We start from the raw sequence: 25,847 nt of genomic DNA on the forward strand, positions 1-25,847 counted from the left end.
ACGACGGATGGCACGAGAACAGATATTTATAGAGAACGATGAGAGGACCTGTGAGGTGGATTCATGAGAGCAGAAGAGCAGAGTTGCAGCGGAAGCAGCGGAGGATGACGGTTAGCACTGCGCACATTTCCCAAGGAAGAACACACATACCTGGGAGCCCATGACAGACAACATGGAGAAATTCGCTATTGAGAAAATAGCAGCAGAGCAGAGTTGCAGGGGAAGCAGTGGATGACGATGTTTAGCAGTCCTACTGCACTGTCTGCTGAAAGCAGTACGGCATCCACACAGAAAAAAGGTGCAAAATGATTGTCTGTTGTTGCTTTCACGGAGGGAGGGGCGACTGATGACATGTACCCAAAACCACCCACAACAATGTTTTCATAGAATCATAGAATATCAGGGTTGGAAGGGACCCCAGAAGGTCATCTAGTCCAACCCCCTGCTCGAAGCAGGACCAATTCCCAGTTAAATCATCCCAGCCAGGGCTTTGTCAAGCTTGACCTTAAAAACCTCTAAGGAAGGAGATTCTACCACCTCCCTAGGTAACGCATTCCAGTGTTTCACCACCCTCTTCGTGAAAAAGTTTTTCCTAATATCCAATCTAAACCTCCCCCATTGCAACTTGAGACTATTACTCCTCGTTCTGTCATCTGCTACCATTGAGAACAGTCTAGAGCCATCCTCTTTGGAACCCCCTTTCAGGTAGTTGAAAGTAGCTATCAAATCCCCCCTCATTCTTCTCTTCTGCAGACTAAACAATCCCAGCTCCCTCAGCCTCTCCTCATAAGTCATGTGCTCTAGACCCCTAATCATTTTTGTTGCCCTTCGCTGGACTCTCTCCAATTTATCCACATCCTTCTTGTAGAGTGGGGCCCAAAACTGGACACAGTACTCCAGATGAGGCCTCACCAGTGTTGAATAGAGGGGAACGATCACGTCCCTCGATCTGCTCGCTATGCCCCTACTTATACATCCCAAAATGCCATTGGCCTTCTTGGCAACAAGGGCACACTGCTGACTCATATCCAGCTTCTCGTCCACTGTCACCCCTAGGTCCTTTTCCGCAGAACTGCTGCCTAGCCATTCGGTCCCTAGTCTGTAGCGGTGCATTGGATTCTTCCATCCTAAGTGCAGGACCCTGCACTTATCCTTATTGAACCTCATCAGATTTCTTTTGGCCCAATCCTCCAATTTGTCTAGGTCCTTCTGTATCCTATCCCTCCCCTCCAGTGTATCTACCACTCCTCCCAGTTTAGTATCATCCGCAAATTTGCTGAGAGTGCAATCCACACCATCCTCCAGATCATTTATGAAGATATTGAACAAAACCGGCCCCAGGACCGACCCCTGGGGCACTCCACTTGACACCGGCTGCCAACTAGACATGGAGCCATTGATCACTACCCGTTGAGCCCGACAATCTAGCCAGCTTTCTACCCACCTTATAGTGCATTCATCCAGCCCATACTTCCTTAACTTGCTGACAAGAATACTGTGGGAGACCGTGTCAAAAGCTTTGCTAAAGTCAAGAAACAATACATCCACTGCTTTCCCTTCATCCACAGAACCAGTAATCTCATCATAAAAGGCGATTAGATTAGTCAGGCATGACCTTCCCTTGGTGAATCCATGCTGACTGTTCCTGATCACTTTCCTCTCATGTAAGTGCTTCAGGATTGATTCTTTGAGGACCTGCTCCATGATTTTTCCAGGGACTGAGGTGAGGCTGACTGGCCTGTAATTCCCAGGATCCTCCTTCTTCCCTTTTTTAAAGATTGGCACTACATTAGCCTTTTTCCAGTCATCCGGGACTTCCCCCGTTTGCCACGAGTTTTCAAAGATAATGGGCAAGGGCTCTGCAATCACAGCCGCCAATTCCTTCAGCACTCTCGGATGCAACTCGTCCGGCCCCATGGACTTGTGCACGTCCAGCTTTTCTAAATAGTCCCTAACCACCTCTATCTCCACAGAGGGCTGGCCATCTCTTCCCCATTTTGTGATGCCCAGCGCAGCAGTCTGGGAGCTGACCTTGTTAGTGAAAACAGAGGCAAAAAAAAGCATTGAGTACATTAGCTTTTTCCACATCCTCTGTCACTAGGTTGCCTCCCTCATATGGCACTGGGAGCTTAACCCAGAATTCCAGTGGGTGGCGGAGACTGGGGGAACTGTGGGATAGCTAAACACAGTGCACCTCTCCATAAGTCGATGCTTGCAAGGTAGTGAGGACGCACTCCGCCGACTTAATGTGCTTAGTCTGGACATACGCAAATCGACCGTATAAAATCAATTTATAAAAATTGAATTCTATAATATCGACCTAATTTTGCAATTTAGAGATACCCTTAGTGTCATCCACGAACTTGCTGAGGGTGCAATCTATCCCATCATCCAGATCATTAATAAAGATGTTGAACAAAACCAGCTCCAGGACTGACCCCTCTGCTTGATACCAGCTGCCAATTGGACATTGAGCCATTGTTCACTACCCGTTGAGCCCAATGATCTAGCCAGCTTTCTGTCCACCTTATAATCCATTTATCCAATCCATACTTTTTTAACTTGCTGGCAAGAATATTGTGGGAGGCTGTATCAAAAGCTTTGCTCAAGTCAAGATATATCACGTCCACCGCTTTCCCCATATCCACAGAGCCAGTTATCTCATCATAGAAGGCAATCAGGTTGGTCAGGCATGACTTGGCCTTGGTGAATCCATGATGACTGTTCCTGATCACCTTCCTCTCTTCCACGTGCTCCAAAATGGATTCCTTGGGGACCTGTTCCATGATTTTTCCAGGGACTGAGGTGAGGCTGACCAGTCTGTAGTTCCCCGGATTCTCCTTCTTCCCTTTTTTAAAGATGGGCACTGTATTTGTCTTTTTCCAATCATCCAGGACTTCCCCCAATCACCACAAGTTTTCAAATATAATGGCCAATGGCTCTGCAATCACATCAGCCAATTCCCTCAGCACCCTGGGATGTATCAGATCCAGACCCATGGACTTGTGCATGTCCAGCTTTTCTAAATAGTCCTTAACCTGTTTTCACTACTGAGAGCTCCATACTGTGCTGCCCAGTGAAGCAGTCTGGGAGCTGACCTTGTCTGTGAAGACCAAGGCAAAAAAAGCATTGAGTACTTCAGCTTTTTCCCCACATCGTTTGTCACTAGGTTGCCTTCCCCATTCAGTAAGTAAGGGTCCAACACTTTCCCTGACCACCTTCTTGTTTCTAACATACCTGTAGAAACTAGGGCTATCAATTAATCACAGTTAACTCACGCGATTAACCCCAAAAAATTAATCACGATTAAAAAAATTAATCGCAATTATTTGCAGTTTTAATCGCACTGTTAAACAATAGAATACCAATTGAAATGTATTAAATATTTTGGATGTTTTTCTACATTTTCAAATATATTCATTTCAATTACAACACAGAATACAAAGTGTACACTGCTCACTTTGTATTATTATTTTTGATTACAAATATTTCTGCTGTAAAAATGATAAACAAAAGAAATAGTCCTTTTTAGTTCACCTCATACAAGTACTGTAGTGCAATCTCTTTATCATGAAAATGCAACTCACAATGTAGATTTTTTTGTTACAGAACTGCACTCAAAAACAAAACAATGTAAAACTTTAGAGCCTACAAGTCCACTCAGTCCTATTTCTTGTTCAGCCAATTGTTAAGACAAACAAGTTTGTTTACATTGACAGGAGATACTGCTCCTTGCTTCTTATTTACAATGTCACCAGAAAGCGAGAACAGGCATTCGCCTGGCACTTTTGTAACCAGCATTGCAAGGTATTTACATGACAGATATGCTAAACATTCATATGCCCCTTCATGCTTCAGCCACAATTCCAGAGGACATGCTTTCATGCTGATGACTCTTGTTAAAAAATAATGCATTCATTAAATTTGTGACTGAACTTCTTGGTGGAGAATTGTATGTCTTCTGCTCTGTTTTACTCGCATTCTGCCATATATTACATGTTCTAGTAGTCTCGAATGATGACTCAGCACATGTTGTTCATTTTAAGAACACTTTCACTGCAGATTTGACAAAACACAAAGAAGGTACCAATGTGAGATTTCTAAAGATAGCTAGAGCACTCGACCCAAAGTTTAAGAATCTGAAGTGCCTTCCAAAATCTGAGAGGGATGAGGTGTGGAGCAAGCTTTCAGAAGTCTTAAAAGAGCAACATTCCAATGCAGAAACTACAGAACATGAACCACTAAAAAAGAAAATCAACCTTCTGCTGGTAGCATCTAACTCGGATTATGAAAATGAACATGCGTCGGTCTGCAATGCTTTGGATTGTTATCGAGCAGAACCTGTCATCAGCCTGGATGCATGTCCCCTGGAATGGTGGATGAAGCATGAAGAAACATATGAATCTTTAGCGCATCTGGCATGTAAATATCTTGCAATGCCGGCTGCAACAGTGCCATGTAAACGCCTGTTCTCACTTTCAGGTGACATTGTGAACAAGAAGCAGGCAGCATTATCTCCTTCAAATGTAAACAAGCTTGTTTGTCTGAGCGATTGGTTGAACAAGAAATGAGAATGAATGGACTTGTAGGCTCTAAAGTTTTACACTGTTACATTTTTGAATGCAGTTATTTTTTGTACAGAATTCTACATTTGTAAGTTCAACTTTCATGACAAAGAGATTGCACTACAGTACTTGTATTAGGTGAATTAAAAAATACTATTTCTTTTGTTTTTTACAGTGCAAATATTTGTAATAAAAATAAATATAAAGTGAGCACCGTACACTTTGTATTCCATGTTGTAATTGAAATCAATATATTTGAAAATGTAGAAAACATCCAAAAATATTTAAATAAATATTTAATAGTGCGATTAATCGTGATTAATTTTTTTAATCATTTGACAGCCCTAGTAGAAACCCTTCTTGTTACCCTTCACATCCCTTGCTAGCTGCAACTCCAGTTGTGCTTTGGCCTTCCTGATTACACTCCTGCAAGCTTGAGCAATATTTTTATACTCCTCCCTAGTCATCTGTCCAAGTTTCCACTTCTTCTAAGCTTCCTTTTTGTGTTTAAACTCACTGAAGATTTATCTGTTAAGCCAAACTGGTCGCTTGCCATATTTGCTATTCTTTCTGCACGTTGGGATGGTTTGTTCCTGAACCCTCAATAAGGCTTCTTTAAAATACAGCCAGTTCTCCTGGACTCCTTTCCCCTTCATATTAGCCTCCCAAGGGATCCTGCCCATCAGTTCCCTGAGGGAGTCAAAGTCTCCTTTTCTGAAGTTCAGGGTATGTATTCTGCTGCTCTCCTTTCTTCCTTTTGTTAGGATCCTGAACTCAACCATCTCATGGTCACCCAGGTTGCCACCCACTTCTACTTCCCCTACCAATTCTTCCCTGTTTGTGAGCAGCAGGTCAAGAGGAGTATGGCCCCTAGTTGGTTCCACCAGCACTTGAACCAGGAAGTTGTCTCTAACACTCTCCAAAAACTTCCTGGATTGGCTGTGCACTGCTGTATTGCTCTCCCAACAAATGTCAGGGTGATTGAAGTCCCCCATGAGAACCAGGGCCTGTGATCTGGAAACTTCTGTTAGTTGTCCAAAGAAAGCCTTGTCTATCTCATCCTCCTGGTCTGGTGATCTATAGCAGACGCTCACCACGACATCAGCCTTGTTGCTCTCGCCTCTAAACTTAACCCTAACACTCTTAACAGGTTTTTCTCCAGTTTCATTCTGGAGCTCTGAGCAATCATACTGCTCTCTTACATAGAGTGCAACTTCTCCACCTTTTCTCCCCCGCCTCTCCTTCCTGAACAGTTTATACCCATCCATGACAGTGCTCCAGTCATGTGAGTTACCCCACCAAGTCTCTGTTATTCCAATCACATCATAGTTCCTTGACTGTGCCAATTCTTCCCGCTTGTTTCCCAGGCTTCTTGCATTCATGTACAGGCACCTCAGATAAATAGCCAATTGCCCTACTTTCTCAGTATGAATCAGGAGGCCTCCCCTGTTGTACCCTCCTCCTTGTGTTTCTTCCTGGTATCCCACTTCTCCACTTACCTCTGGGTTTAGGTCACCATCCCCCGGCAAACCTAGTTTAAAGCCCTCCTCACTAGGTTAGCAAGCCTGCCTGCGAAGATGCTCTTCCCTCTCTTTGGTAGGTGGAGCCCATCTCTTCCTAGCAATCCTTCTTCCTGGAACAACATCCCAAGGTTGAAGAATCCGAAGTCCTCTCTCAGACACCACCTGCGCAACCACACATTTACCTCCACAATTCGATGGCCCCTACCTGGGCCTTTTCCTTCAACAGGGAGGATGTACGAGAACATGACTTGTGCCTCAAACTCCTTTACCCTTCTTCCCAGAGCCATGCTGTTGTTGGGGAGTGTGAAAAAAAAAATCACATGGCTATCTTGGCAAAAGCCCTAGCATAGATGCAGTTACACTAGCAAAAATATCCTTTTGCTGGGACGGCTTACTTTGGTTAAAGAACTGGTATAACAATACTAGCAAAAGAATGCTTTTGCCAGTATAAGCTGTGTCTCCACTAGGCAGGTTTGTTGGTATAGTGATACTGAAAAACCCTTTCTAATGCAGACAAGGCCTTATTTCTAACTTGAAATTGTCTGGCTTTATTTTTAGATATTTTTGAGCTATTCTCCTGGAACACATACTGAGGAAAACCTGATTTTTTTCATCTTAAAAAAGGCTGATGGGATTTTGTATCAACTTTCCAAAAAATAACCACATTGACACAGAGACCAAACCTGGAAAATGTAAGCCTCAAAAGGTGAATAGCACTTAATTCTGTGTGTGTGTGTGTACACAGAGAATGCAACCAGATGCAGGTAAACAATGCCAAATCCCTCTCTATCAGGAAAACAATACATATGTTAAGATTTTTTTTCCAAAATTATTGTTTGGTTGATTTTTATACGTGTTTTGTTGGATGCCTGAAGTTTCTTTTCCAGGGGTTGTTTCTGACTTCCTTGCTACAAGCTATTTTGCAAAAAGAAGCTGCTGTAGCAGAAGCAAAGCCTTGTAGTGTGAGTATAATTAGAAGCATATCAGAATAATCATTAGCAGAACATTTCTATGGAAACTAATTAAAGAAAACAAAACAGAAAGCAACACTATTCAAGCCTCACTGCATAGTTTTGGTTTGAAATTTTAAATACAAAATAGGATTCTGGAAAATCATAGGTGTTTTTACTTTACCTTCTCTCTCCCCACTTTCCTGACTTTTCCTCATTCATCACTACTTCATTTCAATAGCTCTAACTAAGCCAGAAACATGAATAAATTTAAAGAATAAAAATCTTAATAAATTTGAAATAGTGACCCTGAATTTGACCTGGCATTCTGTGGTGAGCCAGAGCGAGTGTAGTGAGCAGTGCTCTAGAGTAAGTGATCTTGAGAGTGGTGTTACTGAGAAAGTAGGTGCCTGCCTTCTGGACTAAATTAAGCTTTTTTTAATGTTACTGTACTCATACCTAGGAACAGAGAGTTGTAATAGTTCTGCCTGGAGGACAAAAAAGACAGGGTCACTGTGGCCAGGTTACTGATTTTAAAACGGGGTGCTAGTTATAGATGGAAGAAAACATTTTTGCAGCTGTCGCAGAAATGAGCACTCCGAGAGGACCCTTAGGCTGCAGAAAGCAAAATGACATGGTCTTCAAATTGTTTTCTTCTTCCCAACCATGTTAACTTGCTTGGGTTTAACTTCAGTCAACTGCTTTTCATCCAGATGCTGATCTTGACTAGGCAGACTGATCATCAGAGCACTGCTATTTGCATTGCAGTTAAGAGATATACAACAGGCTATTGTCTACCTGTTACTGGTGTTTGGTTTACTGATCTGGCCATTAAGGTGTACCTTAAAGCGGAGGTCACTGGTCATCACTGGCAAGAGATGGATCGTTTGCTGGCAGTGAATGATGCAGGAGATCTTGAGGAGGAGGCCCTGTCTCCAGACGGTGTCATATGCTGAGGCTAGTTCAACAAGGGCAATCAATTTACGTTGGAATCCTGCCTCAATGTGGCTGGTAAGTGAATCTAGTTGGTGACAGCTGTTCCTCTTCAGGCAAAATCTGGCCTGCTCTGTTGGGAGGATGTCTTTGATAATATCAGACAGACAGCGGTGCAGTGCCCATTCCATGAGCTTGCTGGTGGCTGAGAGGAGAGAGATGGAGTGGCAGCTGGCTGCACCCTCTGGGGATTTCTCAGGCTTCAGTAGGGCAACCACTGTTGTCTGTCACCAGCTTGTTGGCACTTCTCTGGTTCTATGCACAGCAGTAAAAAGCATCAGCAGCTAATCCTGTCCCCGTCTCCCCCGGTTCTTGAGAAACTCTGGAGGAATGCCATCAACCGCTGCAGCTTTCTGGCTTTTGGTTTCCAACCGTGCAACGTTGATCTCCTTGACAGAATATGGAGAGGAGAGTGGGGATTCCTCTGAGCATTGTTGGTTCTTGTGGAATTCCCAGTGGACCTCCTGGCATGTAATTTTGTCTGCTGGCATCTTGCTGTTAGAAAGAAGATGAGAGGTGACAGCATTTGCAGTCACCTTTGCTGGGCATCCCTCAGGGCTCTGTCCTGGCCCCGATACTTTTTAATCTACACATCACGAATATGCCAGCGATGGAGTCAAGGAAATTCATGTATGCAGATGACTGCCTTAACGGTTCAGCATACAAGCCTTCATGCCATCAGCTGCACCCTAACCCAAGATCTTAGCACAATGGCTGATTATTTCCAATGCTGGGAAACTAACCAAAAAAACCCCCATGGTAACCACTTTCCATCTGAACAATTAAATGGCTAATACCAAACTCGATATGCAGTTCTGTACTGAGAGCGTCAGCCATGAAGCTAACCCAAAGTATTTCGGTGCTACACTAGACCGGAGTCTGACCTTTCGACAGCACCTCAAGAACACTCACGATAAGGTTAGGTCTAGTGTCATGCTTATCAGAAAATTGGCTGGAACATCATGGGGCTCCAGTTCACAGACCCTATGAACCGCAACAATTGCCTTAGTATATTCTGCAGCTGAATATTGTGCACCAGTGTGGTCTCACAGCAGTCACACTAAACTCCTTGACACTCAACTCAATAATGCTATGTGCATAGTGTCAAGGATGCTCAAATCAACTCCAGTCAACTGGCTCCTGGTCCTATCGCACATCCAGCCTCCACAGATTAGAAGAGCTGCTCAGACATCTCGCTTTCTTAACCATGTCAATGCAAACGCAAGGATCCCGTTGCACGATGTCCTGCAGAACCTGCCAAAATCAAAATTAAAATCCCACAATCCTCTATGGAACCACATCAAGACCTTTACACCCAACTTCAACACTGAGGCTCAATGGAGAGTCACATGGAACCTTTCAACTGTTCAAAACAAACAACTCACCATTGACCCTGCCAAGGAACCACCGGGTTTTGATTTATGTTGGAAAGATTGGTGCAGATTGAATTGCATCAAGACATCTCATGGGAGATGTGGACAAACCCTCTTTAAATGGAAAATGAGGCAAATACCTGTATGTGACAGTGGTCACCAGGCACTAACAATGGAGCACATCATATTTGAGTGTCCCCTTTGTTCTTTCACTGGGGGTCTGAAGGACATTCACCAGCTCACTGCTGCGGCAATGTGCTGGCTATCAAACCTAGATATAAGTTTGTAGTCATTGCTACCTACTCAAGCCATACGAAAGAAGACAACGATGACTGGTGTTTGAGACCATGGTATCTCAGAATTTCCCCCAATTTTAAAAAGGATGGAGGATGTGATGGAGCCCCATGGGACTCCGCAGGGGAATACTCTGGAGGTAGAGGAGCAGTTTCCCACCATCAATATGAGTATTCTCAAAGGAAGGATGGCAAATATTCCAGAGCCTTTCCATCATTATCTGAAGTGAGACAGTAGGATGTCCATTGTCAATGGCATCAGATGCTGTAATATAGGGGCCCAGAGTTGGGGAGGAAAATTGGCACTCTCATTGCTCAGTTTCAGCACATATCAGATATGTCAAAGAGATGTTCTCTCTATGATGAAGCAGTTATACTCAACTTTTTTGTTATGGGGAATACTGTGCTATCAAAATCAGTATAAAGAAAACCAGCACTAGCCATCTATTCGTAGACACAAATTCACACCTCTGATTGGGTCAGAACTGAAATGTTGTTTAATGGGAGTAAAAGAGTAGATGTCCATATTATAAAACTGATAGATACACATAGGAGGGATGACTTTGTTCAATTTTGTCAAGCCTGCCACTCTGGAGAAACCTGCACTTAGAAAAAAGGAAGCTATTGCAGGTCAAGACTGAAGTGCAATGCCAGAGCTGTTTAGAGCAAAGAATGGAAGAGCAAGGGTGCCAATGAATATTAGTACCAAAGTGCATTCATTGGAAAAACTGTGTGTACAGCTTGTATATTATACTGCATATTTGCAGTACCCTGTTATGTCTGAGTAAGCAGTGCTCTCAGTCTCCAACTTCCCTGAGGATAGGGAATAATCATTTTTTACCCAAATTTTAAAAAAACAAAACCAACCCTGAGAATTCTGTCTAGCAGGAAAAGTGTTGCTGTTAAAAACAAACAAACAAAAAAGCCCCTACCTTATTCTTCTACTACATTCAGAAAAATATACACTAGAAGACATTCATTTTATATCTGCTTATCCATGAAACTGTAGCATTGCTCCATCATACTGAGCTATGCTAATTTTTGAACGTCTTCCAGCTCCCCCTCTCTTTGATCTTCCAGTGTTGGCTTTTTGCCTCTCTCTAGTGCAAATGTTAATATCCAGTTTACTTATTGAGACTAACTGGCTCATATCCAACAGGCATCTGGTTGATGGCAATAACAGAAAATGGTCTTATTTTGCTATTTGGCAAAACATTTTACCACTGACTCTGTGTTGAAGAAGCCACTGCTTTACTTTGTAAAGATTTTATTCCACTGTGGGCTTTAAAGGAAGATCCATTATTATTAAGAGCACAGAAGAATTCTGCCATTCCCTATTAGATCTCCAGTTTCTGAAATTAACATCCTTTCAATATGCTTAGAAATGTTCTAAAATGACCCAGGCCAATATAAAAGTGAGCTGTGATATCCCAGTCTCTCTAGTTTCACTCCTTACAGCATAGTGTCACTGCTCCTATTAGCCTTTATGAATGCAGTCTTATACTGATTTTTAACTAACAATAGCAGGGTGAATACTGCAAAGAAATTGTTCTATGAATAGTCATTCAATTTTTTTAGTGAAGTCACTTAGATTGTGCTCTTGTCTCTTTTGCATTTGCTTTCCATATATAGTCTACAATTATGCCTGTGTGTTCACTTTATACAAATGAGTTTCCTGGGAGGAATATTGGATAAATGCATTTTAAGCAAAATATTTGAGAATATTTTTGGAAAGAATTTTAAAGTCACTATACAAATATTTGTCCTGGTACCGGATTCGAAGAGTTTAAGCTAAGCTTGACAAGGGGGCAGAAGCATGTGTCCATTCACAACTAATCAACACAACTCAGATTTCAAATGGCGAATATTCACAGTGAACTGGTCACTAAAGGCCAGATTCTGCCATCCAAACTCACGTGGAGCACTATCTTACTCCACTGATAGCCCTGTTCAAAACAGTAGAACTATCCTGAAGTAAGAGTAGCAGAATCTTCCTGCAGACCAAGAATTGGTAACTGAAAATACTCAGCAAGTAAGTGTCATTATGTTTGCAGTGTTATTGTAACCATGTTGGTCCTAGGATATGAGGAAGAAAAGGTGGGTGAGATAATATCTTTTATTGGACCAACTTCTGCTGGTGGAAGAGTAAAACTCATAGACTTTGCGGCCAGAAGGGACCATCATGATCATCCAGTCTGATCTCCTGCACATTGCTAGCCACAGAAACTCACCCACCCACTCCTGCAATAGGCCCATAACCTCTGCTGAGTTACCAAAGTCCTTAAACCTTGATTTAAAGACTTCAAGTTACAGAGAATCCACCATTTACTCTAGTTCAAACCAGCAAGTGACCTGTGCCCTATGCTGCAGAGGAAGGTGAAACCCTTCTGGGATCTCCACCAGTCTGACCAGATGGAAAATTCCTTCCTGATCCCAAATATGGCGATCAGTTAGACCCTGGGCATGTAGGCAAGACCACCAGCCAGACAGCTGGGAATGAATTCTCTATAGTAACTCAGAGCCCTCCCCATCTAGTGTCCCATCTCCAGCAGCTGGAGGTATTTGCTAATAGCAGACATGGATAGGCCACATGCCATCGGAGACAACCTCATCATACCATCTCCTCCATTTCCTAGAATTAGTTTTGTTTTGAAAGGACAAATGTAAATATATATATGTGTATATGTATGTGTATATGTATATATATGTGCACCTGTAATTCCCCCAACCCTTATATCAGGTCTCACTGGTAGGGTTTGAACCCTGGGCCTTCAGCACCATCACCCACACTGCAGCTACTGGAGCACCAAGACTAGCCCTATTAGCTGCTAACAGCAGAAGACTCTTAGAAGCAAAAGGTTAGAATGGCCCAAAAGGGTCATCTAGTCTAACCCCCAGCCAAGATACAGGATTTGTTGCGTCCAAACCATCCAAGACAGATGACTATCCAGCCTCCTTTTGAAAACCTCCAGTGAAGAAGCTTCCACAATCTCCCGTGGCAGTCTGTTCCATTGTCCTACTGTTCATATAGTCAAAGCTTTTCCTAAGATTTAATGTAAATCTGCTATGCTGTAGTTTGAACCCATTGCCTCTTGGCCTGCTCTCTGTGGCAAAAGAGAATTATCACCTACTGTGACTTGCATGCTATGCCTCTGTTAATGCCACCTAAAATTGCATTTGCTTTTTTTGCAACAGCATCACAGAAATATACCTCTGAATTTTAGTGCTATCCTCCAAAGTATTGGCACCCCCTCCCCCAGCTTTGTGTCATCTGCAAACTTGAGCAGTATGCTCTCTATACCTACATCCAGGTCATTAATAAAGATGTTAAGACTGGACCCAAAATAGATAGCTGTGGAACCCCACTTGAGACTTCCCTCCAATCCGACATCATTTCACTCTTTGTTTGCGGTTGTTTAACCAATTATGTATACACTTCATGGTAGTTCTGTTAAACCCACATTTCTCCATCTTTCTTAACAGAATATCATTCTGGGACTATGGGACTATGTCAAAAGCCTTGCTGAAGTCCAGGTTCATTATGTTCACTGCATTCCCACTATTCACCAAATCAGGAAATCAAGCTGGTTTGGCACGATTTGTTCTTGGCAAATTCATGCTGGCTGCTAGTGATTACTCCTTCATCTTCCAGGTACTTTCAAATTGAATGTTTTAAACATTTTATACATACTAGTAGCTAGTAGCTTCCCAGGTATCAAAGTTAGGCTGACTGGTCTATAGTTTCCCGGCTCCTCCTTTCCCGCCTTTTTAAAGATGTGTTCTACGTTAGCCCTTCTCCAGTCTTCTGGGACCTCTCTGGTCATCCATGAATTTGTAAATATTATTGCCAGTGGCTCTGAGTTTTCTTAATCTAATTCCTACAGTACCCTTGGGTGAATAGCATCAGGCCCTGCTGATCTGAATTCATTCAAATTGATCAGAAGATCTCTGGTGTCTTCTTTATATCCCAATCTGCATCCCTTCCACTTTATTGTCTCTGGTAACTTCGCTAGTTGTCCCGTCACACGTTATTTTTTTGAGCAATGATGAAGCAAAGTAGGCATTGAGCAGCTCTGCCTTCCTATCATCTTCCATTACCAGCTCACCTTCTCCCTTGAGCAGTGGCCCCACACCATCCTTGATCTTTCTTTTTTGTCTGAAATGTTTTAAGAACCCCTTCCTGTTGTCTCTAACATTTCTTGCCAGCTGTAACTCATTCTTTGCCTGGGCTTTCCTGATTTTCTCCCTACACACTTGTGTATACTTCTTTGGTGCCATACCCCTCCTTCCATCTCCTGTATGTACCCCTTTTGGTTTTTAGATAGCTAAAAAGCTCCTTCTGAAAGCCACAATGGACTCCTGTGGCTCTTCTTTCCTCTGTGTCCGAATTGCTTGATGTTGAGCCTCTAGTATTACATCTTTTAAGAACTGTCAGCCCCCTCTGACTCCTTTTGTTCCTAACTTATCTTTCCATAGGACCTTCCCTACTATTTCTCTGAGTCAGCTGAAATCTGCCTTTCTGAAATCCAGTGTCCTCGTTTTGCTGTTCTCATGTGATCCTTTCCATAGGATCTTGAATTTTATCAGATCATGATCACTTCCTTCCAAGTTCCTGACCACCTTCACGTTCACAACTAACTCATGCCTGCTGGTCAAAATCAGATCCTAACTGGACAACCCACTCGTCATTTCCTCAACTTTCTGATCAGAAAGCTGTCCCCTACACACACTAAGAATTTGCATGGTGTATTATGTTTTGCTGCAATAGTCTTCCAACAGATATCAGGGAAGTTAAAATCCCCCATTAATACTAGCTTATATGTGTTAGCTAATCTTGTTACCTGCTTGTAAAATGACTCATCCATTTCCACTCTGATTTGATGGTCTATAATAGATCCCCACCATAACATTGCTACTGTTCTTTTCCCTTGTTACCCTCACCCAGAGACTCAGTAGGTCTGTTGCTCACTTCCCGTTGGACTGAGAGCTAGCGTATATACATTCTTGATGCACAGCACAAGACCTCCTCCTTTTTTCCTGTACCTATCCTTTTGGAACAAGCTATATCCCTCAATGCTGGTACTCCAATCATGGAAGTTGTCCCACCAAATCTCTGTGATGCCAATTAAGTCATAATTTTCTTCATATACCATGACTTCCAGTTCATCCTGCTTGTTCCCCATACTCCTTATCCCTGAGGGGAAATGTGCTGACTTCAAAGGATGGTCGGGGAACCTGACCTGGCTGTCTCTCTTCCTCATCCCCGAGAGGTGGGAATCCTGCCCCATGTGGTTCTCCCAGGGGAGATGAGACACTGGAGAAAGGGGAAGCTTGGCTCTCTCCCTTCCTGCTCTGATACAACTCCTCTGGCAGCTCCCAGGGGTTTCCAAAACATCATCTGATGGTGGTGTGAGCCCAGACTGAGAATATTCACTGATTCTGGCACTGCCAATATTTCCTGCACAAGCTCAAGGGGCAGAAGGGAAATGGCCACTTTAACACCCTATAACTCAGGCCTGGTCCATGTCAGAAAATGTTTGCAGCTGATGTGAATTTAAACCCCTCTACTCAGATGGTACAATCCCATGGAGACACTCTTATGTCAGTATAATATGACTACCTAGCTCTTGTCATGAGAAGGTCTCAGAGTACTTTATACCATTGTTATCCCCATTTTACAGATGGGGAAACTGAGGCACAGAGCAGGGACTGACTTGCCCAAGGTCACCCAGCAGGTCAGTGGCAAAGCCAGGAGAAGGACGGAGTCTATCCAATAGGCTGCACTGACAAAAAGTGCTGAGTGTATCCCTGCTTTAACACACAGTGTTTGTCCTGGTGTAACTGCATGGGCTACAGGGATTATTTTTACCAATGTATTTACACCAGTACCACTCTTAGTGTGGGTGCAGCGATGCTGGGACAAAGGGGCCATATACCCAGATGCTTATTCCCCCTCCAGTATGGGACTAGCTATTCCAGTATAAGCACCACTATACCAGAATAAAAGCAGCCACCCGTGTGGGGCTGTAACACTTTAACCAGACAGGGAGAGTCAAAGCAGTACAACTTTTGTGTATAGACAGGCACAGAGCTCATGTTCCTGGGGAAGGAGATTGAGTTAAATTGAATATAGGTGTAAGCTGCTTCCAGATGATTCACAAACATAAAAAGCACAAAATTGAAAGACATTATGCACTCAGCATTACAAATAACTTGTCAAAACATAACGTGCCACATTGTGATATTACACTGGTCTGAAACAGTGCCATCCTGTGGAAGTTTAAAGTATGTTCTATCTATGAGTACAGTATAATCATTAAAAGAACGAGGAGTACTTGTGGCACCTTAGAGACTAACAAATTTATTTGAGCATAAGCTTTCGTGGGCTAAAACCCACTTCATCGGATGCATGCAGTGGAAAATATAGTAGGAAGATATATATATACACAGAGAACATGAAAAAATGAGTGTTGCCATACACAATATAAGGAGAGTGATCAATTAAGGTGAGCTATTATCAGCAGGAGAAAAAAACCTTTTGTAGTGATAATCAGGGTGGCCCATTTCCAACAGTTGACAAGAAGGTAAGAGTAACAGTGGGGGGGGGGGAAATAAGCATGGGGAAATAGTTTTACTTTGTGTAATGACCCATTCACTCCCAGTCTTTATTCAAGCCTAATTTAATGGTGTCCAGTTTGCAAATTAATTCCAATTCAGCAGTCTCTCGTTGGAGTCTGTTTTTGAAGGGTTTTTTTGGTAATATTGCGACTTTTAGGTCTGTAATCGAGTGACCAGTGAGACTGAAGTGTTCTCTGACTGGTTTTTGAATGTTATAATTCTTGATGTCTGATTTGTGTCCATTTATTGGCCAAACCGGACAGTCTCTACGTAAAAGAATAAATACGAAAGCTTATGCTCGAATAAATTTGTTAGTCTCTAAGGTGCCACAAGTACTCCTCGTTCTTTTTGCTGATACAGATTAACACGGCTACCACTCTGAAACCTGTCAGTATAATCATTGTTTGCAGTGTTGTACACGTGTTGGTGCAGCTGTCCAAAAGTACTTTAAAGAATTAAGTACAAGATAATAGATAATACTTGGTGTAAATGGCAGAAACCAATTATGTAAAGATACTGTATAGTAGATAAACTAAAACTTTTAATCATAAGGCCAAAACCAGCCTGGAAGAAAAATTAGGGCACAGAAGATGGGGCCATATGCAAACAGATTTGCTCAGATGCAGACTGCATGCACAACTATCATAAACATTTATGCAAATTGGTTATTTGATGATCAGCCTGTGCTGATGCCCAATTTGCTTATGTAACTATGGTAACAGCATACTTGACATAGGCACATGATTGCCTATAGTTTTGCTCAGACACTAAGATGCATAGGCAAAGGCAGACAGGAGTTTTAAGTTGAGATCTGAAAAGAGATGAAATACTAATGAGGCACAGAGATGCAGAGAGGCTGTTACACATGGCAGGAGATGCTTAGGAGACGGCTGTTATGCCAACAGCTGAGAATGTTCAAAGGAATGGAGGAGGCTGATCCTAGATTAGTAGGGAGAGATAGGATGTGAGCACAGAGAGGAGACGAAATTCTCACTGACTTCAGCAGTGCCAGGATTTCATCTACAGTTCCTATCCTGAAGAGCTCACAATCTAACAGAAGTGACATATGAAGAGGGTGAGCGGGAGAGCGAGAGAGATAATAAAATTAGTCAAATTATCTGTTTCTGTATTATGATACTATAAATTGCATTTATAAATCATAGCACTTTACAGATAAATGATGGCTTCCTGCTGCAAAAGAATCTAAAGTCTAAATTAGTCATAAGACAGCTGTGGATAACCAATGGTCAGGGACCATACCTTCATCTGTTTTTGAAGACCCTTAACATTCTGCATGCATGGGATGTCCCAGGCCTTGAACCCAGGCCTGGGAATCCCCAAGACGGTTGCCACATCCTGGCCTCCACCCAATAACTACTGAAGAACAATGGGCTGAGGAGCAACTAGGACTACAGCCTTAGCCAAAGCCCAATGCACAGGAGCCCTGATTGGAGGATTGCTCAGCTCCACTGATTGGCCCAACTACGTTATTTAAGCCAGAAGGAGGCATCAGAAGATTGTTCAAGGAACAGGGTGATTTCTTTTTTGTGGCTGCATTGGACCCTGCTTGAGCCTGCCTCCTGCACCCCACCCTGTTCCTTATTCCTGCTCTGTTCCTGGTTCCTGCCTGACCCCTGCCTTTGCTCCTGTTCTCACTGTGCTTCTGCTCCATGCTTGATCCTTGCCTCTCCTCCAGTTCCTGCTCTTACGCCTCTAGCCTCCAATCATCAGTTACCAGCCCTGGTTCTGATCCCGGCCTCCAACTTCAGACCCTGACTCTGGCTTGATCCTTGGCTCTGGCATTTGGTAGCTGACCTCTGCTCTGACCATCAGCTTCAATTCCTGGTTCTGGTAACTGGCAGTTGATTCTGGTGTTGACCTTTGGCTTCGTTCTCAATCTAGGTGCCTGCTCCACCCACTAGACCTGACTTCTGCTCTGACTACTAGGCAAGACTGCCTTCATCCCAGTCCATAACAATTTGATCTGGAATCTAAATATGTTTAATTTAAAAAAGTCCTGTTATAAGAACATTACAGTTGTAAAATAAATTACTAAAAAACTAGGAAATGCTATATTAAGGCTCCTTTTGCAACCTTAATTCTGCCCCTTATGCATATGTACTATGCAACAATCTTTAATTACATAATCACATTTTTTTCACTACGCTATTAACTTTAATAAGAATGAGTTTGAGAATTTGACTGGATGCTGTAAGAGAAGTAAACTATCAGTTATTTTGGGCAAAAGGCCATAAGAAGTTAAGTATGTAGCCCAACTCATGATTGGCTTAAAAAAATAGATTCCAAAAGAGATGATGAGCATGGAATAAAAATCTATATTAGATTACAATACAGTAAGTCAGAGTAGATAGATAACTGACTGCTCTTCAGATTTAAACATCTGTTTTTGTAGCAGATCAGGTTTCTTGTATTCAACATCTTTTCAAGAGAAAAGTTGGTGCTTTTGTTTTCAGCATCATGCCATTGCTGAAATGGCCATGTTCACATCAACGATTTTTAATTAAAATTTGTGACATTTGAAAAAAAACCCACACCCACACATACCTGTTCCTGGCAAACAGCTGGTTGTGCCCCCTGACCAAACCCCAGTCAACTGGCAGGTTCGTTCTTCTGATCCAGCAAGCCTATATCCTTGATTGCAGCTAAATCGGATGGTTGAGTTCAACAGGTAATTTGTCCCTTCTTTTTTCCCATTCGTGGGGTGATCCAACCAGCCACAAGAGACCACTAAGAAAAGGAGATAACAGCTATCTGGTGAAAGTCTTTTAGTTTCACTGGCACCGCTAGTCCAGTGAGTTGCATGGTGATTTAAATATAATTGAAAAAGAGTAACAGATTCTTTTAGTCTAGCAGAGCTAACAATTGAGAGCAATAAACTAGCAAGAGCAACCTTAACTCAACATGAAGCTGGTGATAGTCACACCCACAGCCCTGTTGATCTTCAGTGGATCATGGGTATTTTCTGACAACACAGTTGTGGAACATCATCATAATTCAGTATTTGTCAGGCAAATACTTCTGCTCCCGAATATTCTGGAGGCTGATATCTATTATTTTGCATTTATTTTTTGTTCTTTTCATCAAGTAGACTAGAACCCACATAATCAAAGTTTGAAAGGGTAGCTCTGGGTATCACATTATCCTTCACAATCTGTTTCTACAATTCTGTGATTTCCACAATAGAGATCTAAAAACCTTATTTTTTTTTGAGCTGCAAATGAGCTGATTTACAATGTCACCTCTTCTTTCTTTGTCTCTCTTTAGAGCTGTAAAAATGACGTATAACAGAAAACTGTATCTCATACACACAGGATACAAGTACACATTTTAAAAATGATCAAATTCTATTACTGAACAAGAGTTTCTGGACTTCAGAAGTAGTAACAGCAGCAGTGAGAGAAACTATGGTGATCAAAACTGTGATTATATTTAAGGTAATTTTTCTCTTCATTTGGGGACTTGAAAACCTGTTTTTGGCAGATGTATTGTTACTCAATGAAGACAAAAGTTTAAATTACATACATGGGTGTCTTCTTTGCTGACAATTTTTAACTTGCCTCCATTTATGCTGCCAAAATAGGACTGCGAACTAGTTGCAGTTGTCAAGAGGAAGAAAAGCAAATATGATGCCCACTAACCGGTCAGAGTGTCCTATGCCATACTGTAAGGAGCCTGAGGTAGATTTCAGGGGCACTACTTGGTCCTTTGTGAGGAAACGGTTACTTACTATAACTATGGGTCTTCATGATATGATGCAGATGCGTATTCCATGAAGGTGTGTGTGTGCTCAGTGCACCGGAGACGGAGAATTTTGCATAACAGTACCCCTAGGAGGCAGTGCTTGTGTGTCGTGCTCATAGCCCCACCCCGTCTATATGAGGCAACACTGCCTCAACCCCCCTCAGTATCTTCACAATGAATGCATGGAGACTAGACCCCAATGCAGAGAGGATGGAGGGTGGGTTGTGGAATACACATTTGCATCACATCTCGAAGAACCACAGTTATAGTAAGTAACCATTTCTTTGAGTAGTTGAAGCCATTTATTTCACTTAGGTGATTCAAAAGCAGTAGCCACAGATGGTGGGACTAAGAGCCTATCTAAACAAGGATTGCAGGATCACCTTCCCAAAGTTTGCGTCAGCTCTAGATGATGCAGTAATAGCATAATGGTTCTCAAATGTATGTATCAAGGACCACGTGGCAGCCTTTCAAATAATACTAAGACGTCACTTAGTAACGCTATTAACGTGGCCTGCGCTCTTATGGAATGAGCTTGAACCTGCTGAGGAGGTGTAGTCAAAGCTATTTCATATGCTGTCCTGTTACAGGATGTTATCCACTTAGAGTTTGTTTGTGAACAGACCGCTTGCACCCTTCGTACAATCTGCATATGACACAAACGGATGAGGCGAAGCACAAAATGGTTAATTCCTATGCATGTAGGCATAGGTACATTGTCTGACATCTAATGTGTGGAGATGCTGCTCCTCCGGAGATTAATGTAGTTTCAGAAAAAAACAGGTACATATACCGCCTGGTTCAAATGAAACTGAGAGACCATGTTAGATAAAAATTTTGGGTGCAGCTGTAAAGTTACTTTGCTCTTGTAAAATTGTGTATAAGGAGGCTCTGGCATCAGAGCCTGCAACTCTCAGCCTCTCCTTACGGATTATTATGGCCACCAGGAACGCAGTCTTCTGACATAAAAGAGGAAAGGGACAAGATGCCAGAGACTCAAACGGAAGGTCCATCAACACCACTAGGACTGTGTTAAGGTACCACAAAGGGACTGGCTCTAGGACTGGAGGATGACAACGAAGATGCCTTTTTAAGAGTCTTGCTATCATGGCACTGGAAGAGACTGATCTTTCATGAATGGAGGGATGGAATGCTGAGATCACCACCAGATGCACCCTCAATAAGCTAAATGCAAGGCCTGATGACTGGAGATACAGCAAGTATCCAAGATGTCATGGATAAAGGCCAGTTTGGTTGAACTCCAAGGGCCAATGACCACAAAGAAAACCGCTTCCATTTCCCCAAATAGGCCATTCTGGTAGAGGGCTTTCTACTATTGAGTAGAACCTATTGAACAGCCAACAAACACTGCTTTTCCTCCTCATTCAACCACAAAGCAGCTATGCTGTGAGATGCAGGGAACTGAGCACGGGATGCAGTGTGCAACCATGATTCTGTGTGAACAGGTCAGACTAGAGAAGAAAGGTTATGGGACGCTGAATCAATAGCGTGAGGTTGGAGAACCAACACTGTCTCGGCCGCATCAGGGCAATGAGGATGAGCTCGGCACAATCCACTTTCAGCCTGAGGATGACCTGTGGAATGATTGGGATCAGAGGAAACACATACAGCAGAGGCAAATGCCAGCTAAGATGACAGGTGTCAGTCAGGAAGCCTGGACTGGTACCACACAAAAGCAGAACAAACACATCCATTGTAGCAAACAGGTCGATTTTCAGGGATGCATTGGTGATAACAGACCTGGTTGGTGAGGGCTGGGCAAAGGGAATGCCTTGGTGTACATTCTCCTGAAGTGCCCACAGCTGCAAGGAGTCCAGGGCCAATGGAGGGAGGTGGATCAATCTGTCCAAGGGATGAAGAGATGAGGATAAACTGTCCTAAGCCACATCTGAAGAGGGCAAAGATGCAATCTTACCAATTGGATCACCTGCATGCAGGAAGACATGTAGCCCAAGAGCCTCAAGCACATCTGAACTGTTGTGGAAGGTTGAGACTGCTGACCTAGACAAAAGTGGCAAATTGCCTGAATACTGTTGGTTGGCAAAAATGCTCTCAAACTCTATTAGGACCCCAATGAACTTGATTTTCTGAGTGGGAACCAATGTTGACTTTCTGGTGTTTAGGATGAGACCCAGATGGTTGAGTAAGTGCAGTGTAAGGTGTGTGTGAGAAAGAACTTCTTATCTGGACCTGCCCCTCACTAGCCAGTCATCTAGATATGGGGAGATATGGATTTCCTTCTTTCTAAAGTATGCCATTGGCTTGACCATACACCAGGTAAAAACCCGGGGGGCAGAAGAGAGGCAAAAAGGAACCACTGAAATGGCACTCTACCATGAAGAACTGGAGGAATTTTCTGTGACTCAGCAAAATTGCCACATGAAATAAGCACCCTGAAGGTCCAGAGCAGCAAACCAGTTGTTCTGAGATAATGCAAGGATGGAAGTTGATACGGTGACCTTTGGAACCTCATGTATCTATATGCTGAGGCTGCAAAGGTCGAGAATAGGTCTTACCCCTCCTTTGGATTTGGGAATCAGAAAGCACCAGGAATAGAAACCCTGACCCTAGTGTTCCGGAGGAACCTCCTCTACAGCTCCCAAAGCCAGTAGAGACCAGACCTGCTTGAGAAACAGTATCTCATGAGATGGGTCCCTGAAGAGGGACAGGGAGAGGCGGAGAGGAACTGGACAGAATAGCCCAATCTGACAATGCTTTGGACCCAGCTGTTGGCAGTAATCGAGCCCCAAGCACTGTGGAAGCAAGCCAGCCTGTCCCCAAATGGAGGGAACAGGGTAAAGGAAGAAACAACTGAACTGCTCTAGACTAACAAATCAAAATGGGTGCTTGGACCCGAATGCCTCCTTCTCTGGATAGATGTCTCTTTCTGGGGTAGCGCAGCTGTCTTAGGGGAGTGAAAGGCTGCCCACAGGTGCATTACTGACAGCATTGTTACTACTGCTGTTGTTGACCGCCATAGTGATGCCTTTGCACTGATGGTGTATACACCCCCAAGGAATGTAGGGTATCCCTAGAATCCTTGAAGGAGCGCAGAGTCTTATCTGTTTTGTCCGAAAAGAATACCTGGCCATCGAAGGACAAATCCTCTATAGCCAGCTGCATGACAGGAGCAATGCCCTAATTCTACAGCCAGGACACCCTTCTCATGGACACCGCCAGGGCCATCACTGTGGCTGAAGTGTCCCTGACATCCAGCGTGGACTGTAATGATGTCTTGGCCACCAAGACACTGATGAACACCTGAAATTCCTCTCTGGAGGCTTCAGGCAGCTGGTCTGCAAATTTAGACACAGCCATCCTATTCACAAAGTCATAATTGGACAACAATGACTTCTGGTTCACAATCCACATTTGCAGAGAAGAAGAGTTGTAAATATTTCTACCCACTAAGTGCATCCTCTTAGAATCCTTGTTCTTAGGAGTGGACTTAAACCTGGTCAGCTGAGCTCTGTCATTCACCATAATTACAACCAGAGAATTAGGGGCTGGGCTGGAGTAAAAGCCCTCAAATCCCTGCACTGGGACAAAATAGCATTTCTCCAAACACTTTGCAGTAGGTGGCACTGAAAGTGGCATGGTCCAAAGAACCTTTGCAGGCTCCAGGAGAACATCGTTAATAGAAAAGGCCACTCTCCTAGGGGCAGACAGGTGCAGGATATCCAACAATTTATGGGTATTTTCCTGGAGAAGCTCTGCCTAGATACCCAGGGAAGCAGCCATACACTGCAAATGGTCCTAGTAGGCCTTGGAGTCCTCAGACTTTGAAGGAGAGAAAGAGCCGTGCACTGCTGAATCATCCTGGGACGATAAAGAGGCAGTTAAACTACACCAGGACTGGATTCCATTCCTATACTGGCAGACCTGAATGGGGCAACTCTGGAGGCTCTGCCAGGGGAAGGCTCAATGGTGTCTGAACCCGTGGTGGGTCATTGGCCTGTCATTGACATGCCCAGAGAGCTCACCTTAAAGTGAGATGAGGTGTGTGACCTCTGCAACTGATGAGTGTCCCATGGATTCCATGAAGGCCACTGGGCATAAGAATAGTGCATTGGTGGCCAGTAGGCACCAGGCTAGGGGCTCCTGTCATAACTGCAGACTAGTGCCAATCCCAGTACCCATGATGCTCCATGAATGGCCTTCAACATGGGCCAGGCAATGGGGAATAGGAGGAAGAACATCCCAAACTCAACACCAAGGAGTCTCGGGTTGAAGTGAAGCCAGCCCTGAGGGTGCAAGCAACTGGTCTGACTCATCTGTTGCCCAAAAACAAGGGACCGGCACTGACGGTGGATATGGTACTGCCAACACTAAGTACACTTCTGTTATTTCTGGTGCCAGGAATGTTGTCATCCCAGAAGTCAGCAGTGGTACCAACATAACTGATGGTGCCGATGCAGAGGGTGGTAAGTACTGTCACGGTAACATTGGTGGTGCAAAATGTGATGCCAAGGAGTTTCTTGGTACCAAGGAGGTCCCTTGCATCGTTCCCAGCATCAGCCTCACTTCCACAGTCTGCAGCAGGGAAATATCAGGATACAGTGCTGCCGGACCCAAAGGTTCAACAGCCTGCTCAGCCAATGGTGTTGTAAACAATATAGTCCTGGCAAAACCCTGGATAAGGTCCAGACAGAAAGGCAGAGGAGCTCCATTGCCACGTGATACACTGCTAGAGTGGAAACAGCTGGTACCAGCATCACTGTTGTTGGTACCGGACTCAATGGACACTTTGGGGCCAGAACCAGAGTCAACGGTACAGGGTCTCTGACCTCCATACACAGTATCAGGGACAGGTTTGAAGGACTTCCTCCATCCCGTGTGCCAACATTAACACCATGCCCATCGATACTCTTTCTGGTGGAGGCAGAAGAATCTTCATGAGATCTGGAGTGGTCTCAACAAGTCTTATGCAACCTTTTCCTCAGTGCACTCAATGGGGAGCAGCTCCTCTGCCTCTTTAGAGAGGCACTGGCTCCAGAATGCGAAACTGCAGCACTCTCGGAACCCTAGGGTAACCTCTGATCCAGGGGTCTCAAACACACGGCCTGTGGGCCACATGCGGCCCGCTGAGTTATTTCCTGCGGCTCGCCATAGGCGCTGACTCCACTGGCAGCCAAGCTCCCCTCACCCCCCGTCCCTCCTCCTCCCTAAGTGTGCCACATCCCTGCTCCTCTGCCTATCTCCCAGCGCTTCCTGCCGCCAAACAGCTGTTTGGTGGTGCTTGGGACTTTCCAGGAGGGAGGGGGGAGGAGCGGGGATGTGGTGCACTCAGGGGAGGACGTGGAGAAGAGCCGGAACCAGGGTGGGAATTTGGGGAAGGGGTTGGAATAGGGGCGGCGGGGGGCGAAGCCTTTGGGGAAGGGTTTGGAATGGGGGTGGGGAAGGGGTAGGAAGAGGCAGGGCCTCATGGAAGGGGTGGAGTGGGGGCAGGGCCAGGGGCGGGGGGGCTTTAACAGAAGTAATTCTAAAAGTAAATATGTGTTTCGTCGTTTTACTGAGGTGCATTACTGAGTGTTTATATTTTATTAAAACCCATCTTCACATTACAGTTTTAAAAAAGTTAACACATTTACTTTTAATAGTATATTACTTTTCATTTTTGACTATACTTTTGTATCATTGTATGAAAAGGTTTCAGTGATGCGGCCCTCAGGCCAATGTACTAGTCTTCATGTGGCCCACATAGTGATTTCTGTTTGAGATCCCTGCTCTGATCTGATGTAGGCCTCAG

The 25,847-nt window shown here is 43.8% G+C and overlaps 1 protein-coding gene across 11 annotated transcripts in view; it reads right to left on the reverse strand.

Annotated features, from left to right (window-relative positions):
- Nucleotides 1–25,847, reverse strand: part of KREMEN1 (kringle containing transmembrane protein 1) — a 155,384-nt gene that overhangs the window by 86,000 nt on the left and 43,537 nt on the right. For 10 of the 11 annotated variants that reach the window (XR_006285953.1, XM_043529151.1, XM_043529147.1 and 7 more), the window contains one exon: nucleotides 18,881–19,063. Coding sequence is in view for 9 of the 11 variants with exons in the window: in XM_043529151.1 (XP_043385086.1) it covers nucleotides 18,881–19,063 (183 nt within the window). In the remaining 2 variants the exon portion in view is untranslated. Of the gene's footprint in view, nucleotides 1–6,064; nucleotides 6,377–18,880; nucleotides 19,064–25,847 lie in introns of all 11 variants that reach the window. The other variant, XR_006285954.1, reaches the window with a different exon arrangement.

The sequence above is a fragment of the Chelonia mydas genome, chromosome 15, assembly GCF_015237465.2.
Source record: "Chelonia mydas isolate rCheMyd1 chromosome 15, rCheMyd1.pri.v2, whole genome shotgun sequence".
NCBI classification, from domain to species: Eukaryota; Metazoa; Chordata; order Testudines; family Cheloniidae; genus Chelonia; species Chelonia mydas.